The 21697-nt window shown below is 41.3% G+C and overlaps 1 protein-coding gene across 1 annotated transcript in view; it reads right to left on the reverse strand.

Moving 5' to 3' along the window:
- Positions 1-996: 996 nt before the first annotated feature.
- The window catches only part of LOC115045978 (formin-like protein 13), a 29214-nt gene continuing 8513 nt past the window's right edge, over positions 997-21697 (reverse strand). The window contains exons 9-17 of the mRNA XM_029506011.1: positions 18036-18147; positions 15716-15806; positions 12417-12503; positions 9146-9298; positions 7729-7858; positions 7587-7619; positions 7111-7208; positions 6194-6277; positions 997-1891 (exon numbers count right to left, since the gene is read on the reverse strand). Of these exons, the coding sequence (XP_029361871.1) occupies positions 1790-1891; positions 6194-6277; positions 7111-7208; positions 7587-7619; positions 7729-7858; positions 9146-9298; positions 12417-12503; positions 15716-15806; positions 18036-18147 (890 nt within the window). The 3' untranslated portion in view covers positions 997-1789. The remainder of the gene's footprint in view (positions 1892-6193; positions 6278-7110; positions 7209-7586; positions 7620-7728; positions 7859-9145; positions 9299-12416; positions 12504-15715; positions 15807-18035; positions 18148-21697) is intronic.

Below are 21697 nucleotides of genomic sequence, written 5' to 3' on the forward strand. Positions count from 1 at the left end.
GAGCTTGTCACAAGAAGAGAAGCCAAGTGTTGTGCTATTAGGTAATGGTTTGGATGCAGGGTAGAGCTATTGTGTGCGGTTGCACCTGAGAGAGGCCTCCGGCCGCTGACACTAACGATGCCATCAGCTGACTAAATAATTACAATTTTAGGAATTAAGAGAAGAAGAAGAGGCAGGCTGGAGATGTTGGAGTGCCGTGAAAGCAAGAGCACCCGAACAAAAGGCAGAGACAGAACAGATGGTTTCGAGCAGACGTGAGATGTGTTTTAGATCGGTTGCGCGCATTCAGCAGCCATTAGAGGCGCTTATATGTGAAGCTGCTTGTTTTTTTGTTTTTTTTTTTCCTGTGCCAAATTTTGTTTTCACATTTCTCCACTGGGGCACCGAAGTCATAAATGCAGACCGCGTCTGTATACACAGCACGTCTTAATTCTGTTTTAAAAACGGTTACAAAAGCAATTTCCCTTTTACAGTGCTGGCAAATACAACAAGAAAATATTCTGCATAATAATGTGGACCATTTTATAAACCAGCTGAGAGAAAATCAGTTGCTACCTTTTTACGCAGGTGTTACTTTTTGCTTTTTATGCTGACGATGAACTTTTATATTATAATCCAATCATTGCAAAGATTGCAATAAATTTGCCAAATTAATGAATAGTTCAGTATTTGGTGCTGTTAAAGTACATTTTTTTGCGTCTTCAAACTTCCACACCTACATTTGAGAGGGGAATACATATTCTACTCCGCCACATTAGCTTTAGTTAAAATAATAAGATGATATCGAGACTGTAAATCTTAAATCCACTGAAGCATGTGCCTGAACTCTACTGCTCTCCCTTGTCCCCTCGACAAAAAGTTGGTCCACCAGATTGTCACTGTCTAATTCACAGCAAGTAAATTGGCAATTATTGTGTTTTTGTGTCAGTGGTCATCTTTAAAAGTCAAACTAATTGGAAAAAGGAAATCTGTATAGATTGAAGTGAGTATTTTTTATTTTTTTGTGCACATGTTCAACGTTACAGTACGTCACCTGACTCTTTTTCATGGATGTCGGTAACAAGATAAGGCTCAGTAAGGAGTAATCAATTTCAACTAATGAGGTCATTGTTTGGAACGTGTGCTGCTAATAAATCACCACTTTCTGAAAATGCTCATTTTTATTTAAAATGTTTGTCTTTTCTTTATTTAGTACAAGAAAAATGGGGACTTTTTCCCCTACACATTGGTTACAGCACTGTGAGTCACAGTTATGACTGCAAATATATATATTTTTTTCCCTATCTGCTGATTGAACTGTCACACACACACACACACACACACAAACCCCACACATATCGATTTTTAACTGGTGCTGAGGTACCTTTCCACCTCCAGAGGCGCGTGAGGAGATGTTGCTCGTCAGGTCACGGCCACAGTGCAGCACGATCATGTACTCAGAATAATCTTCTCCTGTTTTGATTGTGTCAGACGGTACAATTTCAAAATCTTCATCAATGACTTATTGCAAAATAAATGTCAAACCAAATCAAACCCATCTCTGACAAAAAGCAATTCTGCATCGATTAGTTTTATATTCACAGAAGAGATTTTTTGCTTCTGTCCTCCAGGTGAATGAGCATCACTGTACACATCTTATGTCTGTGCAATGAATCCTGTCCAGGGCACGCTGAGAAATAAAATATCGAAACAGCAGAGAAAGCCACCGAAAATATAAATCCAAGCAAAAGTTTACTCTTCAGTATTATTCGCTCTGATATTGAATCGGATTCTTGCTCTACAGCCTGACTCATATAACTTCAGCATGCGCCTCCTTGAAGTTGTAAACGAACTGACCGATCAGCCCGAAGAGTTCCTGAGAGTCCTGATCTGGCAGTTCTCCAAATTTAACCTGGACAAGAGAGGGGGAAAAAAGAAGGGTGAGAAATTAGAAGGTTTTGTCAAATATCAGTTAAACTGCCTCACACAAAACGCCTGAAGCCTTCTTCAGCAGCAGACCGGCGCCTGAGCTGTGCATATTCTCCCGAACAATGGTCTTTTGAAATAATTAGCTCATATACTGCCACAGCATGCAATCCATTCACTGTGTAGCACTCACACAATGAGGCAGACATGTACTGCCAAATTAACACTTACATCTTTGTCGTTTAGGGTCACAGGCATAAAATTGTTCCTAATTCTCACATCAGACTTTATCAGAAAAGGTCAAAATGGCTAAGTGAGCTAATTAGCCTGTTGAATGCAGTCGAGTGTGAAGCCTGAAGCTGAGATTGGTGACTCTGCTGTGAGTAACTGCTCGGTGTCTTTACTCCGTGTAATGTTTTAGAGATTTAAAAGCCCAATCACGAAGGTTTCCCTCATACCTAAATATGAGTACACATAAACAAGCTGAGGATGTTTTACAGCCTTTAAAGGCACATTTGGACATTTTGGGAAATGCGCTTATTTACTTTCTCAAATTTGAAATGAGATGAACGAATCTACACCAATGCAAATGCATTTGTCTGTATTTGTGGTAAAGCTCATTGTGGTATTGTGTCGTGGTTTGTGTTGTTTATATTTGCAGTTGTTTCTCTGGTTGGTTGTGTTTTTAGTATTTGCAGCACGTTTGTATCATTGTGATTTTTATTTTTGTGTTTTGTCTGTTTGCTTGTTGTTGTTGTTTTTTGTTTTTTTTTTTTAAGTTGCGTTGCATTGCCCTCTGAGGTTGGTGACAGAGATGCATCATGTTATTTTGTTAGAATTAGATGAGTTGACACTAAAATGAGATGACCAGCTGCTGGGTACTTCATAGACATCAGCAGATCAGATTTCTAATCTAACATCTATCCGTCAGGAGGAAATTGATACGAGTCTTTTCCAAGATAGCAATCTATTCCTTTAAGATCAAATATTCATCATCACGACCGATTGATTTTTTCCAAAGGCTCAAAGTGCCAAATCAAATCCCAGTAGAAAGAGAATCTGGCTTGCTGATTGGCTGACTGGTCCAAGGTTTGTAATCATTGGCTATCAGAAGACAAAGAATAACGTTCACACAGGTGCGTGCTGCTACGAATATAACTTGACTTTGACTTGACTTCACCATATTATCGCCCACAGATTTCTGTGTAGCTAAGATTTCAGGGAACAAGTATTAATCTGGCGTCACAGCAGCTGTTCAGAGACAGTCAACAGCATCAGATGATTTGTCTAACTAATCCAGGTTAGAAAACAAACCTTCACAATCATCAGATAGCAGGGTACTTAACATGCTGTACCAAAAATATCAAATCTGCCGTTGCACTTCGAGAAAGCTGGAGGAGAAATAAAGGGGGTGCCTGTTGTACTACTGGATCTGTTTCCATCCTAACGAGTGAGGATAAGGAGTTTAATGAGATCGCTGTGTCCAAGGGGGGAAAACTGCCAAGTGGAAAGAGGAAAAAAAAAAACCTGACATCGATCGTCGGTGTACTGAATCCACCAATTTCAGATGTTGAAGATATGAAATAGAAAATGAAAAGTAAATAGATAATATTTTCACTACTGCAACTAAAACGGAAGTCCCTCATATTTAACATTTATAAGAACTACACAGTATAAACATTTAATAGATTGTTTATGGGACATTTTATTATAGCACCATAAAATGTCTCCTGTTTGAAGGGTTTTTAAAACTCAGCCTCCGGAGCAACAGCTATAAATGAGCCCTCTCCAGAATTTCATGAGCCTCGTCCGCGTTTCATAAATTTGCATGTTGGCTTTTCGAGAACGTGATTATGAATTCTCCCCTCGTGAAAGGATGTGACTAAAATATGACGGCGCCTCCCCAACCTCTCGCTCCCGAGTCAGCCTCAAACTCGTTCTCGGGTGTTGCCAAAGAGGATTTGTTGTACACTCACACAATGTGAGACGACATTGCAGCGGGTTGGGACGAGGGGACGACCCGCCATCTTGTGCCAGTGTTCAGATTTTTACCAAACCAACGGGAGACACAAAGAACTTCCTAACAGGCATGGCTACATTTCAGAAAGTAATATTGTGAGCTTCATTATTAATTAAAATAAAAAGGAGGGGAAAATATCCCTTTAATTAAATATCCAATATATCAGGCTTCTGTTGGCTCAACTTTGGCTCCGCAGCCTGATGATTAAATATAAATCTGGTAGCCTGAAGGTTCAGGGTGCACTCTGGTTAAAGGTCAAACTGTTGAACTTTAAAAGGCCACAGGCAACACTGATAGGAGTGGTTTCCATATTTCACATAGAAGTTTAAGTGTGACATTTTGTTAAAATACTGTTATTTGTTTTGCTGGCTGTGCAGTAAATGAAAGGATAAAGCCGGCGGGTTCACTCATTACCATATTTGAGAGGCTTTTTAGTTTCGAGTCATTTGGCCAAATTTCAAACTACAGTTTTTATTTGCAGATATTTTCGTACTTGACTGAAAGCTGATCCGCCATGAGGACCTCCTGCAGGACAAGGACTCCCCTTCCTCTAAATAGATCCGAACCTGCTAACATCCCAGACTGGGAGCAGCTTGAAACGACGCTCGCCGCCACTACAGGTAATATTTGTGAGTCAAATTCACTGAGTTCATACATGAGTGTGCTCAGGCGTCCACTTGGCCGCCAATTTCCAGCACCCACCTGGAACACAAAAATGAAGGCTGATATGTTGCAATCCTTCTTGCTACGATGTCAACATTTGTGATTTGATTAAAAGCACAGGTGGGGAATACGTACAAACGGTTTGTTGCAGGTGTAGCAGCCAGTTAGTTTAGCATCTCTGCAGCTCAGTCATTTAAGCTTGTTGTTTAATTGTTTAATCCAAAGTGCAAAAATGAGAAGTCGTAGTCTTTCTTTTTTTTTTTTTTAGTAATCTTCATATTTACCTGCAGCCAAAGTGATGCTGATAAGAGAATTTCACTCGTTGCGTACTTTCACGATTTGCCGTACTTGTAAAGCAATGCAATAAATCGTAGCCCTAATCCATTGTAAGATTATTATCTGGATATATCCAAGTTGCACAATGTTAATATAAAAAGTTTTGAGACAATGATAGTGAGAACAACTTGGCAGCGACTGTCACGCTGCAAGTCCACCGATCGCTCTCGGTAATCTGTTCCTTTGCTTACTTGTGTAAAGTTGTGGGAAAACTTTGCAGTGCCCAAGAATTGAATTGTGCGCTGATAACACAATTCCTCACCTTGCCTAAAGCTCAAAGCTCATGCTATCATACCTCTGTTCAAACGCAGCAAGAAGGGTAAGTGGGCTCCATGATGATGGATAATCCATAGAGACATGGGAAAGGTGAGAAAATAGGCACCACTTTCGTATTGATTGTCTTTGGTGGGGAGTCTATAAAAAAAAAAACAGCCCCTGTTAAGATGTCAAAAATTGTTCTCAGCTCTATAAACCTAACCTAACAAGGCTAGTGAGCAAAAAAAGATGTTCTCCTTAATAGCAAACCTGATAAAGGAATATAAAAGGACCAGTGGCTCAGCTAAATCTGACGATCAGTGTGATCAGGACAATCAGGAGTTTTCTTCCTGAGAGGACTGATGTAGAGACAAAAACAAAACTCAATTAGGACTTCAGTCAGCATTAATCCTGATTAATGAATTGCATTAAAATTTGTTGCTGTCTTATTTCAAATGAATAATCATTAAATTCAGTAACAAAATATTCATATAACAAAACCAATGAATGAAAAGTGTGAAATTTGTGGAATAATAAATCACTTTTCTTAACCCGCGTTGGAAACTAAACAGCCTCTCAATTTTAATCATGTATAGACTGTTCATGGAAGTGACATCACAACATCACACATGAGTTGAGATGAACTTGTCTCTCACACCGTGTGGCAACAAGAAACGGAGGAGATTGTTCACTAACCATTATTATCCAAATTATCCAAAGGACCGAGCGTGAGAGTATTTGGCGGCCGTGTTTGCGCTTAAGTCATGCGTGGAACACCGGTATAAATCCCCGTCTGATGCATTAAATCCTCATGTAAGCCCTCAAGGACACCTGGTGCAGAAGATCTAACCTTGAGGACGTCTACCTCTGAAATGTTAGAATCAATCAGCGAAGATTGGAGGAGATCAGATGGAAAATAATTGAAGAGGGCCATCTGGACACTACAGGAACAGGAGTGCCATCCGTCTCTGAGGCTGTACAAAACAGATATTGAAATAATAACTCAGGGATTACCAGTATGACGGAGTAGAGTTTCTTCATCTCCTCACAAGTCTTTGTCAGCACCGCCAGATCTGCGTTGTACTTCTCAATTGCTGTCTAGAGGTGATAAGAGGAAAAGTGGGGGGGGGAGTTAAATTGTTCACCGCACCACATGTTGATTTAATCAGTGAATCGCAGCTCAAACTGAGTTTCATCGTAAAGTGCGTGTGTGTGTGCCATCATCTCACAGGGCTGAAACGCTTCACGGCCAAAAATCAAACATGTTTGTTCTGTTTTCTCTCAAACGTTGTTACATGTTACGTGCATTTGTCAACTACACAGTCACAGTTTTGGGTTATGGGTTAACATCCAACACAAAGAAATACGCAGAACAATAACTGACAAAAATCACATTTTTTCTTAATGAGGAATGAAGATTTAACACATTTGAATAAAATTATTAAAATATCCACACATGTGCAAGTGGCACAGAGGGAGTCATCCCATTCCCAGTTGTGTAGATATCTGCCTGTGTGTTGCAGACTAACATTATTTAATGAACTGTAACCACAAGCAGCTGTTACATCGTTAACATTTGGGTTTAACCTTAGCATGAATACAAAGCACCTAAACCAGAGACGTGGCAAAAAAAAAATTTCTAAAAAAAAATAAAATAAAAATGTAAATATGATGGTATTTTAAATTTTCCGTTAAAGGCAGAAAATGTTTGACCTGAAAAGCAGAAGGTCACGTTCATTCAGTGAGCTTCTGTGAAATGCTTTTGAATCTCTGATTTTTAAACAGTAACGGCAATCCCATAAAAAACCATTCAATTTGTATTTTTTGCTTCTTTGTCACGATTACTTCTCGTGTTTGTGCTGCTTTAACTTGAGTTGGTCATTCGTGGTGTTTAAATGAACAAAATAAACGAAGAACGTTTGCAAACTCACCTTTAAATCTCTGGTGAAGTTTGGATGATGAGATCCAGCGTCTCTCTTTTTGGAGGTTTTTTTGTACTGAATGACTTTCTGCAGTTCATTCTTCAGGACTGAAGCAACACAGACACACATCTAGGTTACCATCCATCATCTTTGAGAGCTGAAGCAAATAGCTGCTTTAAATCAGACTGCGTCTCCTGTGTGACCCCCTTAAATTTGTGCGTTTCTACTTGTTGCCACTGTTTGTAAGTCATCATGTAGACAATATCTTAGTTGATCCCAGACAAGGAGATTGTTATGGTGTTAGGAAAAAAAAAAAAGATAGTGAAACAGCAGTTACAAAAAAGATCCAGTATCATCCACTATCACACTTCCTCCTTTTTCCCAAATAACTTGTGTTGGCACAAACCAAAAAAAAAGAAAGGAGGGTCAGTATTGCACAGATTTCAGCAGATTTAGGGACAGTAGTAAAATGAAAATCTACTCACCGTCTACCTCTGCGGTCAGGCCTTTCACGGAAGCTGGTGCGTGAAAAAACACAGAAAATACACATTTCACGCTAGAAACCTCGACTGCAAAGCACCACAAATAATTTTGTGCGGCTTTAATCAAATCTTGATCAGCAGATACCTCCGGGGACCGTTTCAAATTCTGCCAGCTCTTTGGTAAAAGTGGCCAAGCACGGTTCGTGCAACATGATCTGCTCCACAAGGGCATGCAGCAAGGTGAACTTCCTGTCTCTGCCACGGTACTGGCTGAGCTGTGGACAGAAAACCCAGAGTCTATAGCTAGGAAGACAGAACAGCATTATTTTTGTTCATAGATGCAGTAGGAGGAGTGCCAGTAGTGACTGATTGCTTTAATGTTTTGTCATTTTGGTATAAAATAATGATTCCTCTAAAATCCCAGCCATACTGCAGAATTGAAATGCGAGCTTGACCTGTGTATTCCTGTGATAGATACTCGGTCTTTTTCTGAGCTGTGTTTAAGTTTCAGACTCAGGGAAACTCCCTAAAGGTCCCTCGTATATACGAGACCTGCATCAAGTACCAGTGTTTAAAGTTTAAATAACAAAACGAAACAAGAAACATGCAAAATAAAATAATAAATTAAACCCTCCTCCAAAAAATAATGTAATTAATAATGTCCTCGAAGAAACTCTACAGCTCGCCTCTTCAAGCAGCTTGTTAAATGGCCTTCACTTGGTCGTGTTGTCCTTCTCAAAGCACTTTGCACTAGAAACAACACAAACATTCTACAGTCCTGTTCCCCACAAATTGATCATACATCAGCTATCTCAGAACCCTGAAAGCTGTATCAGGTTTGTTTAACTATATGTTGCATTCCACTATGGAACTGCTTCTTCATTCTTTCGTTCATCTTCTGCCTCTTATCCGTTTCCGGGTCGTGGGGGGTGCTGTGGCCAATCCCAGCTCACTCTGTTTGAGGGCGGGGTCACCAGTCCATCATAGAGACAGACAAAGACCAACAACCACTCACACTCAGACCTACGGACAGTTCAGGGTCGCCAATGAACTTTGGACGGTGGGAGGAAACCGGAGTACCCGCACAGAACCGAACCCACAACTTTCTTATTGTGATGCAGCGGCACTAACCACCACGCTCCTGTGCTGCTCTTTCGTTTTATATTTCCTTGACAAACATGAGTGGAATTGATCTTCTCATATAACTCTTGACAGAAAAGCCAATAATCATAATTCCCAAATTGTCCAGATTCACCTTCTAAATAAACCAGAAAACGGACTCAGACTTTGTGGCTCAATGAGAGTTGCTGACTGCCCGTAGTTAACGAAGGATCACTTTGAAATGATTCAAATACTGTTGCCCAAATTTAGTTTCTCCAGCGTGGCCAGGGAGCGACACAGTCACGCAGCTGTCCGAGCGACTCTGTCAAAGTGTCAAAGCCGCGGACTGGACCTGAGTGACGGCAGCAGGAAGGATGTGCGCTGTGTATATTAATGAGTAGTCCTATTAGCCCAGTGCTGCAGCTCAGTCAAAGGTCACACAGCAAGCGGAGGAGTCGTACTTTAGTTAAGGAGGAGAGACGGAATCCCTTGGCCTTTTCCTTTCCGGCGTTGTCGTTGAGGTAATTGCCGATGGCCAGGAGGTACTCCAGCACGGAAACAAATGACCTGCAGTGGTACAGCTGCGTGCACATTCTGATCTTCTGGTTAATCAGCTGGAAGACAAACACAGGGGCACAGAGCAAAGTCATTTCCTTCTGTAATCCGGCCACACACAAGCTTTTGCATTCGTTTCTCCTCAAAACAATTTCAGGAAATTTAAGTGGAATGAGGCAGAGGCTTGTTTTTTGGGGTCTTCTGTGCCGACGAAGTGGATAAAAATAGCTCTGGGCTTTTGTATTTTACATTATAAAGATAAACAGCCCAGTTGGATCCCATGAAAAGAATAATCAGGACCTTGTTATTTGGACTTTATTATTATTTAGTATGTGATTTTGTCAACTACAAATAAACCTCTGGAATATCTCTGTTTCCCTGCTTAACCAGCTCTGAACAGACCGGGCTGAACATGGAGAGGATTCACGCTGGAAAAACTAAAAGGAAACAAAATACGGGATTGTTAGAGGAAAGCGTGTCGATGTTGTGGGATTTTTGTCCTTGACGAAACGTTAGCCCGTCCAAATGAGATCTGTGCCAGCCAGCAACAACTCGCTTACCATATGCTCCTGTTTTTAAGAACAACTTCCCCAAAACCTTCCCGTGCTCAGCTCACAATGGGAGAGCCGAAATACAGCGACTTTATATCTTTACATCTGCAACATCGCTGCAAACGACTGTCGTTCATGTAACAGTCGTTACATGATCCCTGCAGATCTAATTCGCTTTTAATGTTCAGAATTTCAAAATTTGTGCCAGAAAAGTGAACGTGATCTGGAGCCGGTGGTCGTCCCCTCCTGTCATATAAAACAGCACTGTTCGGTGTCCAGAGCAGGTGGTGTGTTTGACATTTCAGTTTGGAAACAGCTGTATTACATTTTCATTTCTGCCATCATTCTCCACCTCCTGATCTGACACGCCGGTGAGGGACCTGTGGGTGGAGACGAATCCCATTTGTGTGCACCGCAGTCATCAGTCTCTGATGGGTGATGACCAGTTAGTCAAAGTCTCAAAGTCTTTCCCCTGGAAATACATCTGATATAGAAATCTGCATAAAAACGAGCACAGAGACCTTTGATAAGTTCTGTGGGAAGCATCCATGACGTCCGGCCTGTTGGAAGGCGGATCTGTGCAGGCTACCGAATAGGTGCAACTATTACACACTTCTTCCAACTATATGGGCGATCAAATGAAGCTTACAGTTTTCACCCATCTATTGAAGTGAGCCAGTGTCTGATATGAAAGAAGAAACTTTTATAGTCAAAGCTAAAATGTTTTGGAAGCTGACGTTTTTGTTCAGTAAAAATGTTTATTGGTATAAATTGTATAAAAAAATAAAAAGGCCTGTTCTCTTTCCCCACCAATTTCTAATTAATCAGACAAAATAGTTTAATATATATTAAAAGATTATTGTCAGCTTGATTGAGTGTCACCACATGTGCCGCAGTAGATCGGACGGCACGGATGACAGCATGTTAGAAACTGCAACTATTCCAAAACGTGGGATCAATACAGATGCGTAATAACTTCTTTTCAGTAGCCTTTCTTGTACGTGAGAACATACTCTTCCTTCCCTGTGTGACATTTCCGGGCCTAATGACGCTCGAACTTCTGTTTCACTATGACTTTTATTGGACAATGAAGGTGCGATTAACAAATGTGCTGAATCAAACTTCATTTGCTTTTTTCCCCATCCGGTACATTTCAGCTTCAGGAGATACCTCCCCAACCAGAGCCCTCCCTGTCTGCCGCATCACAGCCTTTGGTGCTGTTTGTTTGATTGTCTTATTTGTATTTGGAAATGGGTACAGAACAGCAGAGAGAGAGGAGCCAGGTCAGGAGGAAAATCTGTCATTCTGGCAGTGAATCTTAGCACCAACAAGCACGCGGTGTGTGAAAAGCCATTCCCCAGGTAGCAACCTCTTTTTTTTTTTTTTTTCTCTCTCTCTCCGCTCAAGTATCTCCCGACAGGTGGCGAGTAAATCCCCCCTTAATGTTCGAGCCTTAAAAAGTCTGTCATGTCAGAGAATCAAAGGATTTAAGGTATTGTGCGACAGGGACGACCCTGACCTCTGTGTGTGAGCATGTTGTACCCCGACACAGACTGTGGATTTTGGATTTTTGGAGAGCAATGCCTGTCGACAGAAATATTGAAGTTTGATTAAAAAAAAAATTACTTTTTTTTTTTTTTTTTGTTTGGTTGTTTTTAATAAATCGGAGAGAAACGGCCAAGAGTAAATTGAATCTTAATGAAATTGCTAATCTTTCTTGTCGAGTCATCGTGCCGACACACAGTTGGTGTGTTTTTAGACAAAGAAAAATTACTGCTGACATCAACGGATTATGGTGCCAGCGTTCTTATCCACTGTTTCTCCTCGTTCGCAGACAGACAGCAGACAAGAGATTAGAGCTGAAGCACTGCGACTGGAAGAAACAGAAGCTTGAGAGAATAAAATTTAAAAAATAAATAAAACACAACAGAGGAGCTGAGAGATATTCCTACTGCAATATCTTCATGCCCCGCAGTCCCCACGGCCAGTAAACACCAATCCTCAATAAGAGTATTACCAATAGGTCTGGATAATGATATTTATATATATATATATACATATATATATGTTGTAACCTTGTATTTCTTATATGCACATATATTTAATTTTCCCTGTATTGATTTGAGTACCTGTCTTTGATGAGAGTCCAGAACTCTGCAGAAAGAAGTTAAATTGTGAAAAGCTCAAAGTGGATTTTCATTGAGTTTCTGATGAAGATAAACACGTATGTATGGTTTACACCTACAGGAAAATGGAACTTGATTTGATTAAGATCCATCTTTTCGTCTCTCCATCTTAAAGTGCCTCTCAAACCTTTTTCTCTTTTCGAAACATCTACAAATAGAATAGAAGCCACTTCAAAAGTGAAAACTCAACCTGGAGGGAAAAAGTTATCCACGTTTTAATGTTGGTTTGTCTCCAGAAGTTCTCTTCTGAATGCGTCTGAGCATTACTATTTGCATTATGGAATGAATTAGCATGTTCGTGTTTTAATGGTGTGCCTGTGGTTTTAGCTTTTTTATTAAAACATTTTTTTTTCCAGCTTGAGGGAACAAACCGGGCTTTTAAAGCAGTATCTGACTAAAATCTTTGACACGGTGGGCTGCAGGCGATGGAGTAAACTCACAGGCTGCAGGTCACTCATACTGATCGGGAGCTCTCTCAGCATCAGCAGCAGGTCGAGTTGTGTGCTCAGGTGGGGGATGTTGCACATCTGCATCGTGGGAGAGGAAAGAGGTGAGCTTAATAGTCTGTGTGGATACAGAAGAGAGTGCAATTACCTCATCATCACACAAGCTATTTCCATGGGATTATTCAGAAATATGTAAAATCAGAGCTGCAGGGAAATACCTTGGATGGCTGCAGCTCGCTCACTGACTCAGGCTCTTTGGTGAGATTACCTCTGGCGAAAGTGGAGCGTTTTGGGGCCTGTCGACAGGTTTGATTTACCCCAGAAACTTGAGGCTTGACACCTTGAAGCGATTGGCTGAGCCGCCCAGTCGACCTTTTGTGTCGCTGCTAACCTCTAATAAATCACTCCACGTTGTCAGCCAGTACTGCTAGAGCAGAAGAACCATCTCACAAAAAAGCCAAAGGGCAGCTGATCTGATGGATAGTTATGAGTGGTGTTATTTTGTGTATTCTGACTGTGAAATCATTTAGCTTAAAAAAAAACCACAAACAAACGTAATGTGTCATCCTCCACACTCTCGAGTACGCACTCCTCATCTTGTCACATTTTCCAGCACATTTTACATTTGCAATGGGAGTTTAGAAGATTCCATGTCACGGTCACAGCATTATCCTTTAATACCTCCCGAGCTAAAACTGTGTTCTCACTGACTTCCGTCATCATTATACTTTAAACACCGTCAGGTGCACACTCATCTCAGGTCGACTGTTTCCTCGCATGTCAGATGTTCACCTAATTTGAGATGTAAGAGGGAATTTTTATCTTTGTAGGATTGCCGCAGTGAAATGACGGGCGTGATTTAAGACACAACTTAACACGTCGGGGCCCTTAGACGTCGGTGAAACCAAGCTCGGTTCTTTCTGGCTAATGTAGAAATTAAAAGCTCTTCTGTCATGCACTCCTGCACGCCTCCAGTCTGCCTGAGACTCAGACAAGAAGCCTTGAAAAGAGCAGACTTATTGCTCTTCTGCGATGGATAGAATGATCGGCACCCCGTAGCGGAGGCGATGAACCACTGTTGTAGTGATATCTCAAGCAGATCATTGTCTTCGATTGCTATCGCAGGTGCCTCCACCCTCATAATCAGTCATTCAGCCTGTTTAAACAGCGAGCTGTCCTCATTGTGCGCACCACACTGAACATGGACGAGGAGGAAAATACCAGAGATCTCTGAGGAGATACTGAGGAATATAAATGCCACGCATGGTGAAGCTTAAGCCTGTGAGGACGTCAGCAAACGGTTCGATGTTCCTGTAGCTGCTCTGCTGATGTTATTAATATGAAGGTCCATGGGACTCCAGCACGCTTCCCTCTACGTGGCCACGATAGACTTGTTCATCAAAATAGATGTAATGGATGGATGTTCTATGAAAACAGGTTGAGCTGTGAATGTTTCCTCATGAGTCGCAGTAGTTTTCAGTCTTCCTCAGCACAGCGTGACAGACAGACTGTACCATACATGGCGCTGAGGACCGAGGACAGGACTAAACAGATTTGAGGACAACAGACCAAAAATGAGTTTCTAAGTGAAGGAGAATGCAGGAAGACACCAAGAGAAAAAAAATCTTGAGTGGAGTTTGACAAATTGCTCGCTGACAAGCCACAGTCTTTCTGGGAGAATGTGATGTGGACAATTGAAATAAAATAGAGCTTTTTTTTTTTTTTTTTTTGGTGCACACAGAAGACAAAATAAAACCCCCCCTGCTGTGAAACATGCAGGACGCTCAGTTGCTTTATGGGGCGTCTGGGCTGTGCCTGGCACAGGACGCCTCGAATCTACGCAGGTGGCAGAGAATTCATCGGATTATCAAGGCTTTTGGTGGCACCACACACTGCCCAGTGTTGGAAGAGCTGTGTCACAGCCACAGCTCCTCCAGCAGGATAATAGTCCAAAGCACACTGAGCATCCGAAAGCACCAACAAATGGATGAGACGAAAACACTGGGCCAACTGCAGTGGCCTGCTATGAGCCCTGATTGAACATTTAGGGAAAGAGCCAAAACACACAGTTGGGAGAGCGAAACCATCGAGTGAAATTTCAAAAAGAGCCCTCCATTGCAGTGTGCCTCAAAATATCAGTTTTTTTTTTTTTTTTTCCGTTCATGCATTTTTCATTCGCCCATTCTATTCAATGTGGAACAGAGAATATCAGATGCAAGTTCGGAGAAAATCAACACTTGTGCTTCTGTGCAGGTCCAAACAATGTAGTGCGAGAGCAGGCTCTGTGCACGACGCTTCACACCCGAGTGTGACAGGCTGCAAAGCATGATGAGGTTTTATCGGCTCGTTTTAGGAAAAGGTCAGCCCAAACACTAATGCTCTTCTGAGGTGCAAAATTTTGTTCTTGGATTCCACTCGTGTGTCTGCCGCAGACGTCCTGAGAGGAAAGTGGTTCTTCAGAGCTGTGAGATAATCAGACACTTTTAGCATCTCTGAAGGAAAACAGATTTGCTAACAGCTTTGAGTAACTTGGACACAGAGGTGTGTGGATGCATGCTTTCTATGGCGGAGTTTACGACAACGTTGTGTGTTGGTGCTGCGACTCTTAGTTATTCTCACCAGCTCACAAAATATTGTGAAATTATGATGATTCAAAAATGCGTAATTTTCTTAATAATTCACTGCAGTTTAGTGGGAGAATGTGTGGGATGAATAAATATTGCACGACAAAGATTTAAAAAACAAACAAAAAAAAAAAAAAAATCTCTGATCTTCACCTTAAACTGATGACATCTCACTTCCTATTAAGTGCCAGTAGGAGCCCTGTTAATGTGTATTTGGAAGGACTTGGCTGATTGCCAAATCTGTGTGCGTCCACACAAGGCCGACATCAGATTTTCCCTTTGTTGTAAAGTTATGAGTCACATCTAAAGGATTTTACACTGTGGTCAGAAGGCTGCAAGTAAATTCAATAAAATGTAATATTTTAAATATGGTTTCGCTCCAGCTGAGAGCGACCACAGAGCTCTTCGTCGTCAGAAGTCCGTGATTAAACTGACCATTTTATGACACTATCCACTTCATGGAGCGTCAAAAATGATCAGCACGACTTTGGAATGAGAAAGTGGTTGAAGCTAACTGTTAGCTGTCGCTGCTGTTGTGTTACTTTCACAAAGCGGCCTGTCCACACGCACGGACAAAATCATTCACTCAAGACCGGCTGAATGAGTAGAACTCAGCGGTAACAACAAAATAAATATTAGAGTTCAGGTTAGGCGGTCTGAGGACTGTACCTCCATCATGTACCGGTCCACGATGTGTAGCTCCGTCACCGGCCCTTTGTGCGATTTGTACATTTCCACATCATCCACTGTGGGAATATACCTGAAACATAAAAACAAACATAATATCACCGCTCTTTTTAGACGCCTTGGAAAATGTGTTTTCTCAGCCGTTATGACTTCAGTTCCTTAACTTATCTCACATAAGTGTGGGGCTGAAGTCAGCAAATCATGAAAAGACTGTTTTTATATTGAACAGCAGATAGAAGCCGACGTTTTTTGTTTTTTTTCCTCCCCGCTAAATTTTCTCTGCGTCATATTATTCACAGACAAAAAGAAAGTACAGAAACCTGCAACAGGGCCGGACATCTGCCCCGTCTGGTTGTGTAGCTGTTGACTGTTGTCACTGTCACATCTCATCAAACAATATCCTTCTTTCAGAAGAAGCACATTTTTCATTTGCCCAAACGCTGCTGATGTTTATTTTGTCACAAAGGTTTAATGTTACGGGGATTTACCGGATTCCTTTCCTCATTTCGCAGGCGTGCTTTGTATTTGCTGTGTGTAGATGTGTGCGTACATTTCCAATAAACTTTTCCTTCTGGTCTTTACACGGCTAGAACAGACATTTACCGTGCGTTTAGTGTTTGTGACTTTTTAACCCTTCCTTTACTGCACCACAGCGCTGAGCTCAGGATAAATCCACAGGAAGAGTTGAGCGTTACAGACCATGAATACGTTTTTCTTTTGCACCTTAGAAGTGTGGAGAAAAAAAAAACAAGGTCTATTTCGTAAAAGCGTCTGAATCAAAGTTTTATGGGACGTCATAGTTTAAGCTCATTTTCTAATTATGTATATTGTAGTTTGTTTTATAGCATATAATCCTGCGCATGTCAGGCTGTGTTGAAGCCTATTGGAAAAGGCCTACCTCTGACTGGATTTATTACCTCAGTAATGAGTTTATGGACTCTATCTCTGCTTTCACGTCATCTTTAATACAACTTGGTGCTCATTTTTTTCCAACTGATGGTCCCATTTGTTGGAAAATAGACCATAGAGCAGGGTGTGCATTAGGATGTGGACACCGTGTGATTGACAGACTTTGCTACACATGGCGACCTGCCCGACGATCGGCACAGAGAGCAGGGCAGATCAGATCCACCCCCCTCTCCTCCTCAGCGGTTTCAAAGTCAAGTGTTGGGAGCAACACAGGAAAATATGACTGATACAGAAAAGCTGCCGCTGCTACAAAGCGAGAGTACAGGCCATAATTTAGATCCATTTCTGTTTGTGATTCATATGTTTGAAAATCACGTGTGGCTTTAGAGCGCGCAAATACATGAGTCCATGTGCAAAATGTTAATAAAGAATTTAAAACATACATGTAGGCCTCTCAATTAGCTTCAATAATTGAAGTTGCGATCAGGGTGGTTGTTTATCTATCTTGTGTGCCTTCCATTTTACGCCGGGCCATTTTCTCTGACTCCCTCCCATGGACTGATGCCATGACTTTTTTTTTGTGTGTGTGTGGTCTAGAGAAAGGCAAGTGAGCCAAGCGGTGCTGATGGTCCTCGTCAGTTTCTATAAAACAGCCAGACGCTGATGGGAACAGCCATTTACTCGTATGCACTGAATTTGAACCCCTGTCATCATCTTCCTGTCATTCCTCAGTGTTCTGACCTGAATCTGAAGGCGTACACTCTTTCACGAGCCCGTTTATGTGCCACCCTAGTGGCACTGGTCATTAATATTGCAGCATCTGTGGGGAGTGGCTCTCTCAAGACGATGCTCCTCAGGCTTATGTCACAGTGCATTAAAATATATATCACGTTCTCATAGAATAAATAAAACCCTCCACACAGTACATTAGATCGTTTGCCTTCCAGGAGGTCAGCATCCGGGGCCACTGAGTAAACGTCAGGTAAAAATCAGGGCCGCTCTCAGTGTTATATTCCTGAGGGCTTGCCAATAGTTTCCATCTCCACAAATAGCCCGAAATAAAACTTTTATTAGTAAGCTGCTGTAAAAAGTTCTGACATCCTTCCTTTGGCATTAGAACTTTGTGAAGACTGCTATGCAAACCGCGCGTCTTCCTCACATGACCTGGCAGCGGCTTCCCCCGTTTCACTCTGGTCCTAACTGCGCCGCGGAATCACAACCTCCGCTGTGGATTTGCTACGCCGCCAGTTTCCAGCGGTTTTTGGCGCTGCCAGAGGGAAACGCACGTCAACCGCCCTCCGACTCGGGCACGAAAAGTCATTCACCTCTCAGCTTCACTTGTGGTATAATCAGGGATGAATACAAATCAGTGTTTTTTGGCACAAAGTCGTACCTCCTCAGAGAGGTGATGTGCTCATCAGACAGGCCTCCATCTTCCTCGTTAACCACGAACAGTTTGTCCTTCAACTCTCCCGGCTGTACTGGAAAACTTTTGAGGAAAATGTCTAGAAGAACAATAGATTAGAAAAAGTCAACACATTGAATGGTACATGAACGCTTTCCTCTTGACAGATAGTCTTCTTATCCTGAAATGACTCAAAAAGAATTTTGAAGACAAAGGGTCCTTTGCTTAATTACTTTCCCTAAAAATGCCTGAGGGAAATACAAAATTTGCATTCTATCAAGTCAAAGCTGATGTGATTTTTTTTTTTTTTTTTTTTTTAATAGAAAATGCTTTTGCATAATTCAGGACATGAGAGGAGTATTCATTAGGAGCCTTCTTCTGGGATTGTAGACATGTATGTAAAGCACATTTTCTATCAGATACCCAGACCTTTATTGATTGTCATAATTCTCCTTTCTTTTTGAAGTATTGAATCCATCTTTCTTAAGCTCACTTGCTTTTTTGTCATCTAAATTGCATTCATAACTTTCTTCCCTGGAGCATTTATTATGAATTCTCCACATTAGGCGGTTGTCATGATTTATAGATTCTTGTTTGATTTATATTTACAAGATTTAGCTTCTAAATGTTTTTGTGGTTGTATCTTGTTGGTTGAAAGGAGCTGTTAGCTACACGGCTGTTGTTAACATTAGCAGCTGGTTAGTCCTCGTTGCATTCACAGTAATGAGACTGATGCTAGCTGGTGAGCATGCTAAGTTCAGCTTGAACAAAGGGTTTGCTTTTGGAGACGGCTCCTCGTGAGGAACCAAATCTTTCTGAAAGTTTGATGCTGAACAAACAAAGTTCCGTCAACACTGGTTAGTAAATCATTGTTTGACCATCGCTACTCTTGGCTGTGTCGCAATAAAAGCAAATCCTATAAGGAAGCCATTTGTAAATTTTGCTATTGCTGCATAGCCAGTGTTACCATTAACAGCTTATTCTGTTTACCTGCCAGTCCAACCAGGTGGATTAATAATAAAAGACAAAATAAAGAATCCTGTTTCTCCTACTGTTTCTTCAGGGCAGGTTAAAGGCCACAGAGACCAGATGGTCCAGGTAGTTCTTAGTGAAGTTGAGTTCAGCAGAAGAAAAAGTCGGATTTCTTCCCACCGAAGAGAACAGTTTGGTAAATAAGGGAATGAAGTTTAACGGTGAATTCGCAGCGTACTCTGTATGCTGATCAACAGTTCCCCATTCTGACTCCAACTGTGTAGCAACAAAGAAACGAGCAGAAATAGTTCCAACTCAACCTATTTTATATATCAGCATCATGACACGGTGGAGGACCACCTTTGTTGTTACGTTTCTTATTTCTGCGCTTTACACAAAGATAAAGCACAACTCCGTATTGAATAGATCGATATGTGTGAGAGTGGCATTATATTTCTCTTATTGATCTGTTTCTCTCTTTTAACCTTTAACAAAGCTTGACTTGAACTTGAATCAAAATCATCCTATTTATTGAAACTCTACTCATGATTAAGTGAATGAAACGGTCATAATGGAAAAGTATTTTGCACATATAAAGCTTAAATCATCTTGTATCTTAGTCTCTGATATGAAAAACCTGAGACAGTAATTCTGTTGCTGGAACCAGCAGCCAACTTTGTGCACATTTTCAAATGAGGCGATTACGACGTGAAACACAAAAAAACAATGTTGAGTCTTATGACGTCCTCAAGAGTGAGGGTTCAGCTGTCTTATCTGGTCTGTTGAGGAAACCATACAAGTGCAAATCAGGCCTTTTGTTTGCTGGCACTCAGACACAGCAGGCATTGCCCCGGCAAATTAGAGTATGGAGATGGAGAGCAATATCCCAGGGGGTGCATGAAGACACAGGTGTACTTTTAATTAGGAATCTGACATTTCCTGCCTTTTAAAAGGAAGCATGCACCGGAGCTCTCGAGGTAAATAACCACAGTTGACAGACACGAATTCTGAACTGAAACGCGTCATTGTCATATGAAACCACGAAAGATCTTGCAAAGATTTACTGACGTTTCACTACCACAGCTACTTGATGCTGCCCTTCTACTCTTCTGTCTTCAGTCTCACAAATTCAAATAATTTCTATGGAACCGCAACAGAACTTACAGAGACAAGACAAAAAAAAAAAAGAAATGCTATTACAGAGTGGGTATCTTTTTCTCCTAAATGAGAAAACAACATGTTTATAGAGCCATCACTCAGGCAACAATAACAAGGGTTTGGTCATCAACAGAAAAAAAAAAACCTGTCACCCTCACTGTTTTAAACAGATGAGGTTAAAAATGAGAGTGAGGAAATGTTTCATAAAGTCAATTTCTCTCCTGCTAATACTGGCATTCAGAGATGAGGCTTAATGATCGTACAAGCTGGCGAAATTAACAACTTTTCCTCATAAGTAATGCGAGAACTTATTGAACAGACTCTCGGTTTTGTGTAGCACGCACTGTGAGGACAACAGTTCTAAAAACAGCAGCTGTAAAAGCTGGCAGGCCATCTCAGATTTGCTGAGTTGTCAACGACATCAGCTTTTCCGACGATAGAGTGATGCAACGCTGAGCCTTATCGGACGTGCTAAATTCAAAGCCTGAAATATTACTACACATTTGTGCAACACAACACTTTGTGTGACTCCCTCAGAACCCTTCGTATTTATTTTGTCACCCTTTGCTGGAGCCGCGAGGAACTACTGAACTAAAAAGTGCATATAAAGTTAAAACCAGCTCCACCTCCATGTTGATCCATCAGGAGAAACAGTCAGTAATATAATTTTCCTGCTGAACTCCTTATTTGACATTTGGGTTTATTGTTCTGTTAAAAGTAGTTAAGCAGGATTTTAAAGAGAAGACTTTTTTCCTGTAATAGAGATTGTTTTCCTGGCACTTTCACTCCCTCACAGTTCGTGAACGCACCATCGACCTCATCAGAGGTGATGGCAACACCACTCTTTTGAAAAAGGCAGTTCCGCGTGGAGACTTCTCAGTTTTTCAGACTGTATTAAAACCGATTTAAATGTTGTGGTGGCACGCAGGGGATGAGACACAGCCATTAAAGTTAGAAAATCTCATCACAATAAACTCTGTGCCTTTGCTTTTCATCTGTTCCGTTGGTATTTTTCGAATGAATGCAATTAAATGCATCAATATGAGCTGCATTCCTGTTGTCAAAGGTCTTTTGGTTTCCTGTAGTGCATTTAAAACCACATAAATAAGAACACGGCTCATTGCAGCATTGTCCCGTGGACGAATGTTTCTGCTCTCCCCTGGGGATCGTGCTGATTACCAGAGGAAACTGCTCATCGCTCTGGATAAAGTCACTATAATTTACGTCCGTGTGTTTACTCGTTAATTATTGATCACACACTCAATGCATATGTGATATAATCTGGTGGAGGTGGAGCCGGGGCTATCCTTTAAAAAAAAAAAAAAAAAAAAAAAAAAGGCAGGAGCTCACGAATGCACGCTGGCTCCCAGTATAATGGAATCAGATGGATAAAACGTGGCAAAGAAGGTACACGATATGAGCTGAATAAGCAACACAAAATCAGGCGATAAACATGCAAAAAAGCTTGGGGTGTGTGTGTTTGTGTGTGTGTGTGTGTGTGAGGGATGCAAAGAGATAGA

Source organism: Echeneis naucrates, chromosome 7, assembly GCF_900963305.1.
Source record: "Echeneis naucrates chromosome 7, fEcheNa1.1, whole genome shotgun sequence".
NCBI classification, from domain to species: domain Eukaryota; kingdom Metazoa; phylum Chordata; class Actinopteri; order Carangiformes; family Echeneidae; genus Echeneis; species Echeneis naucrates.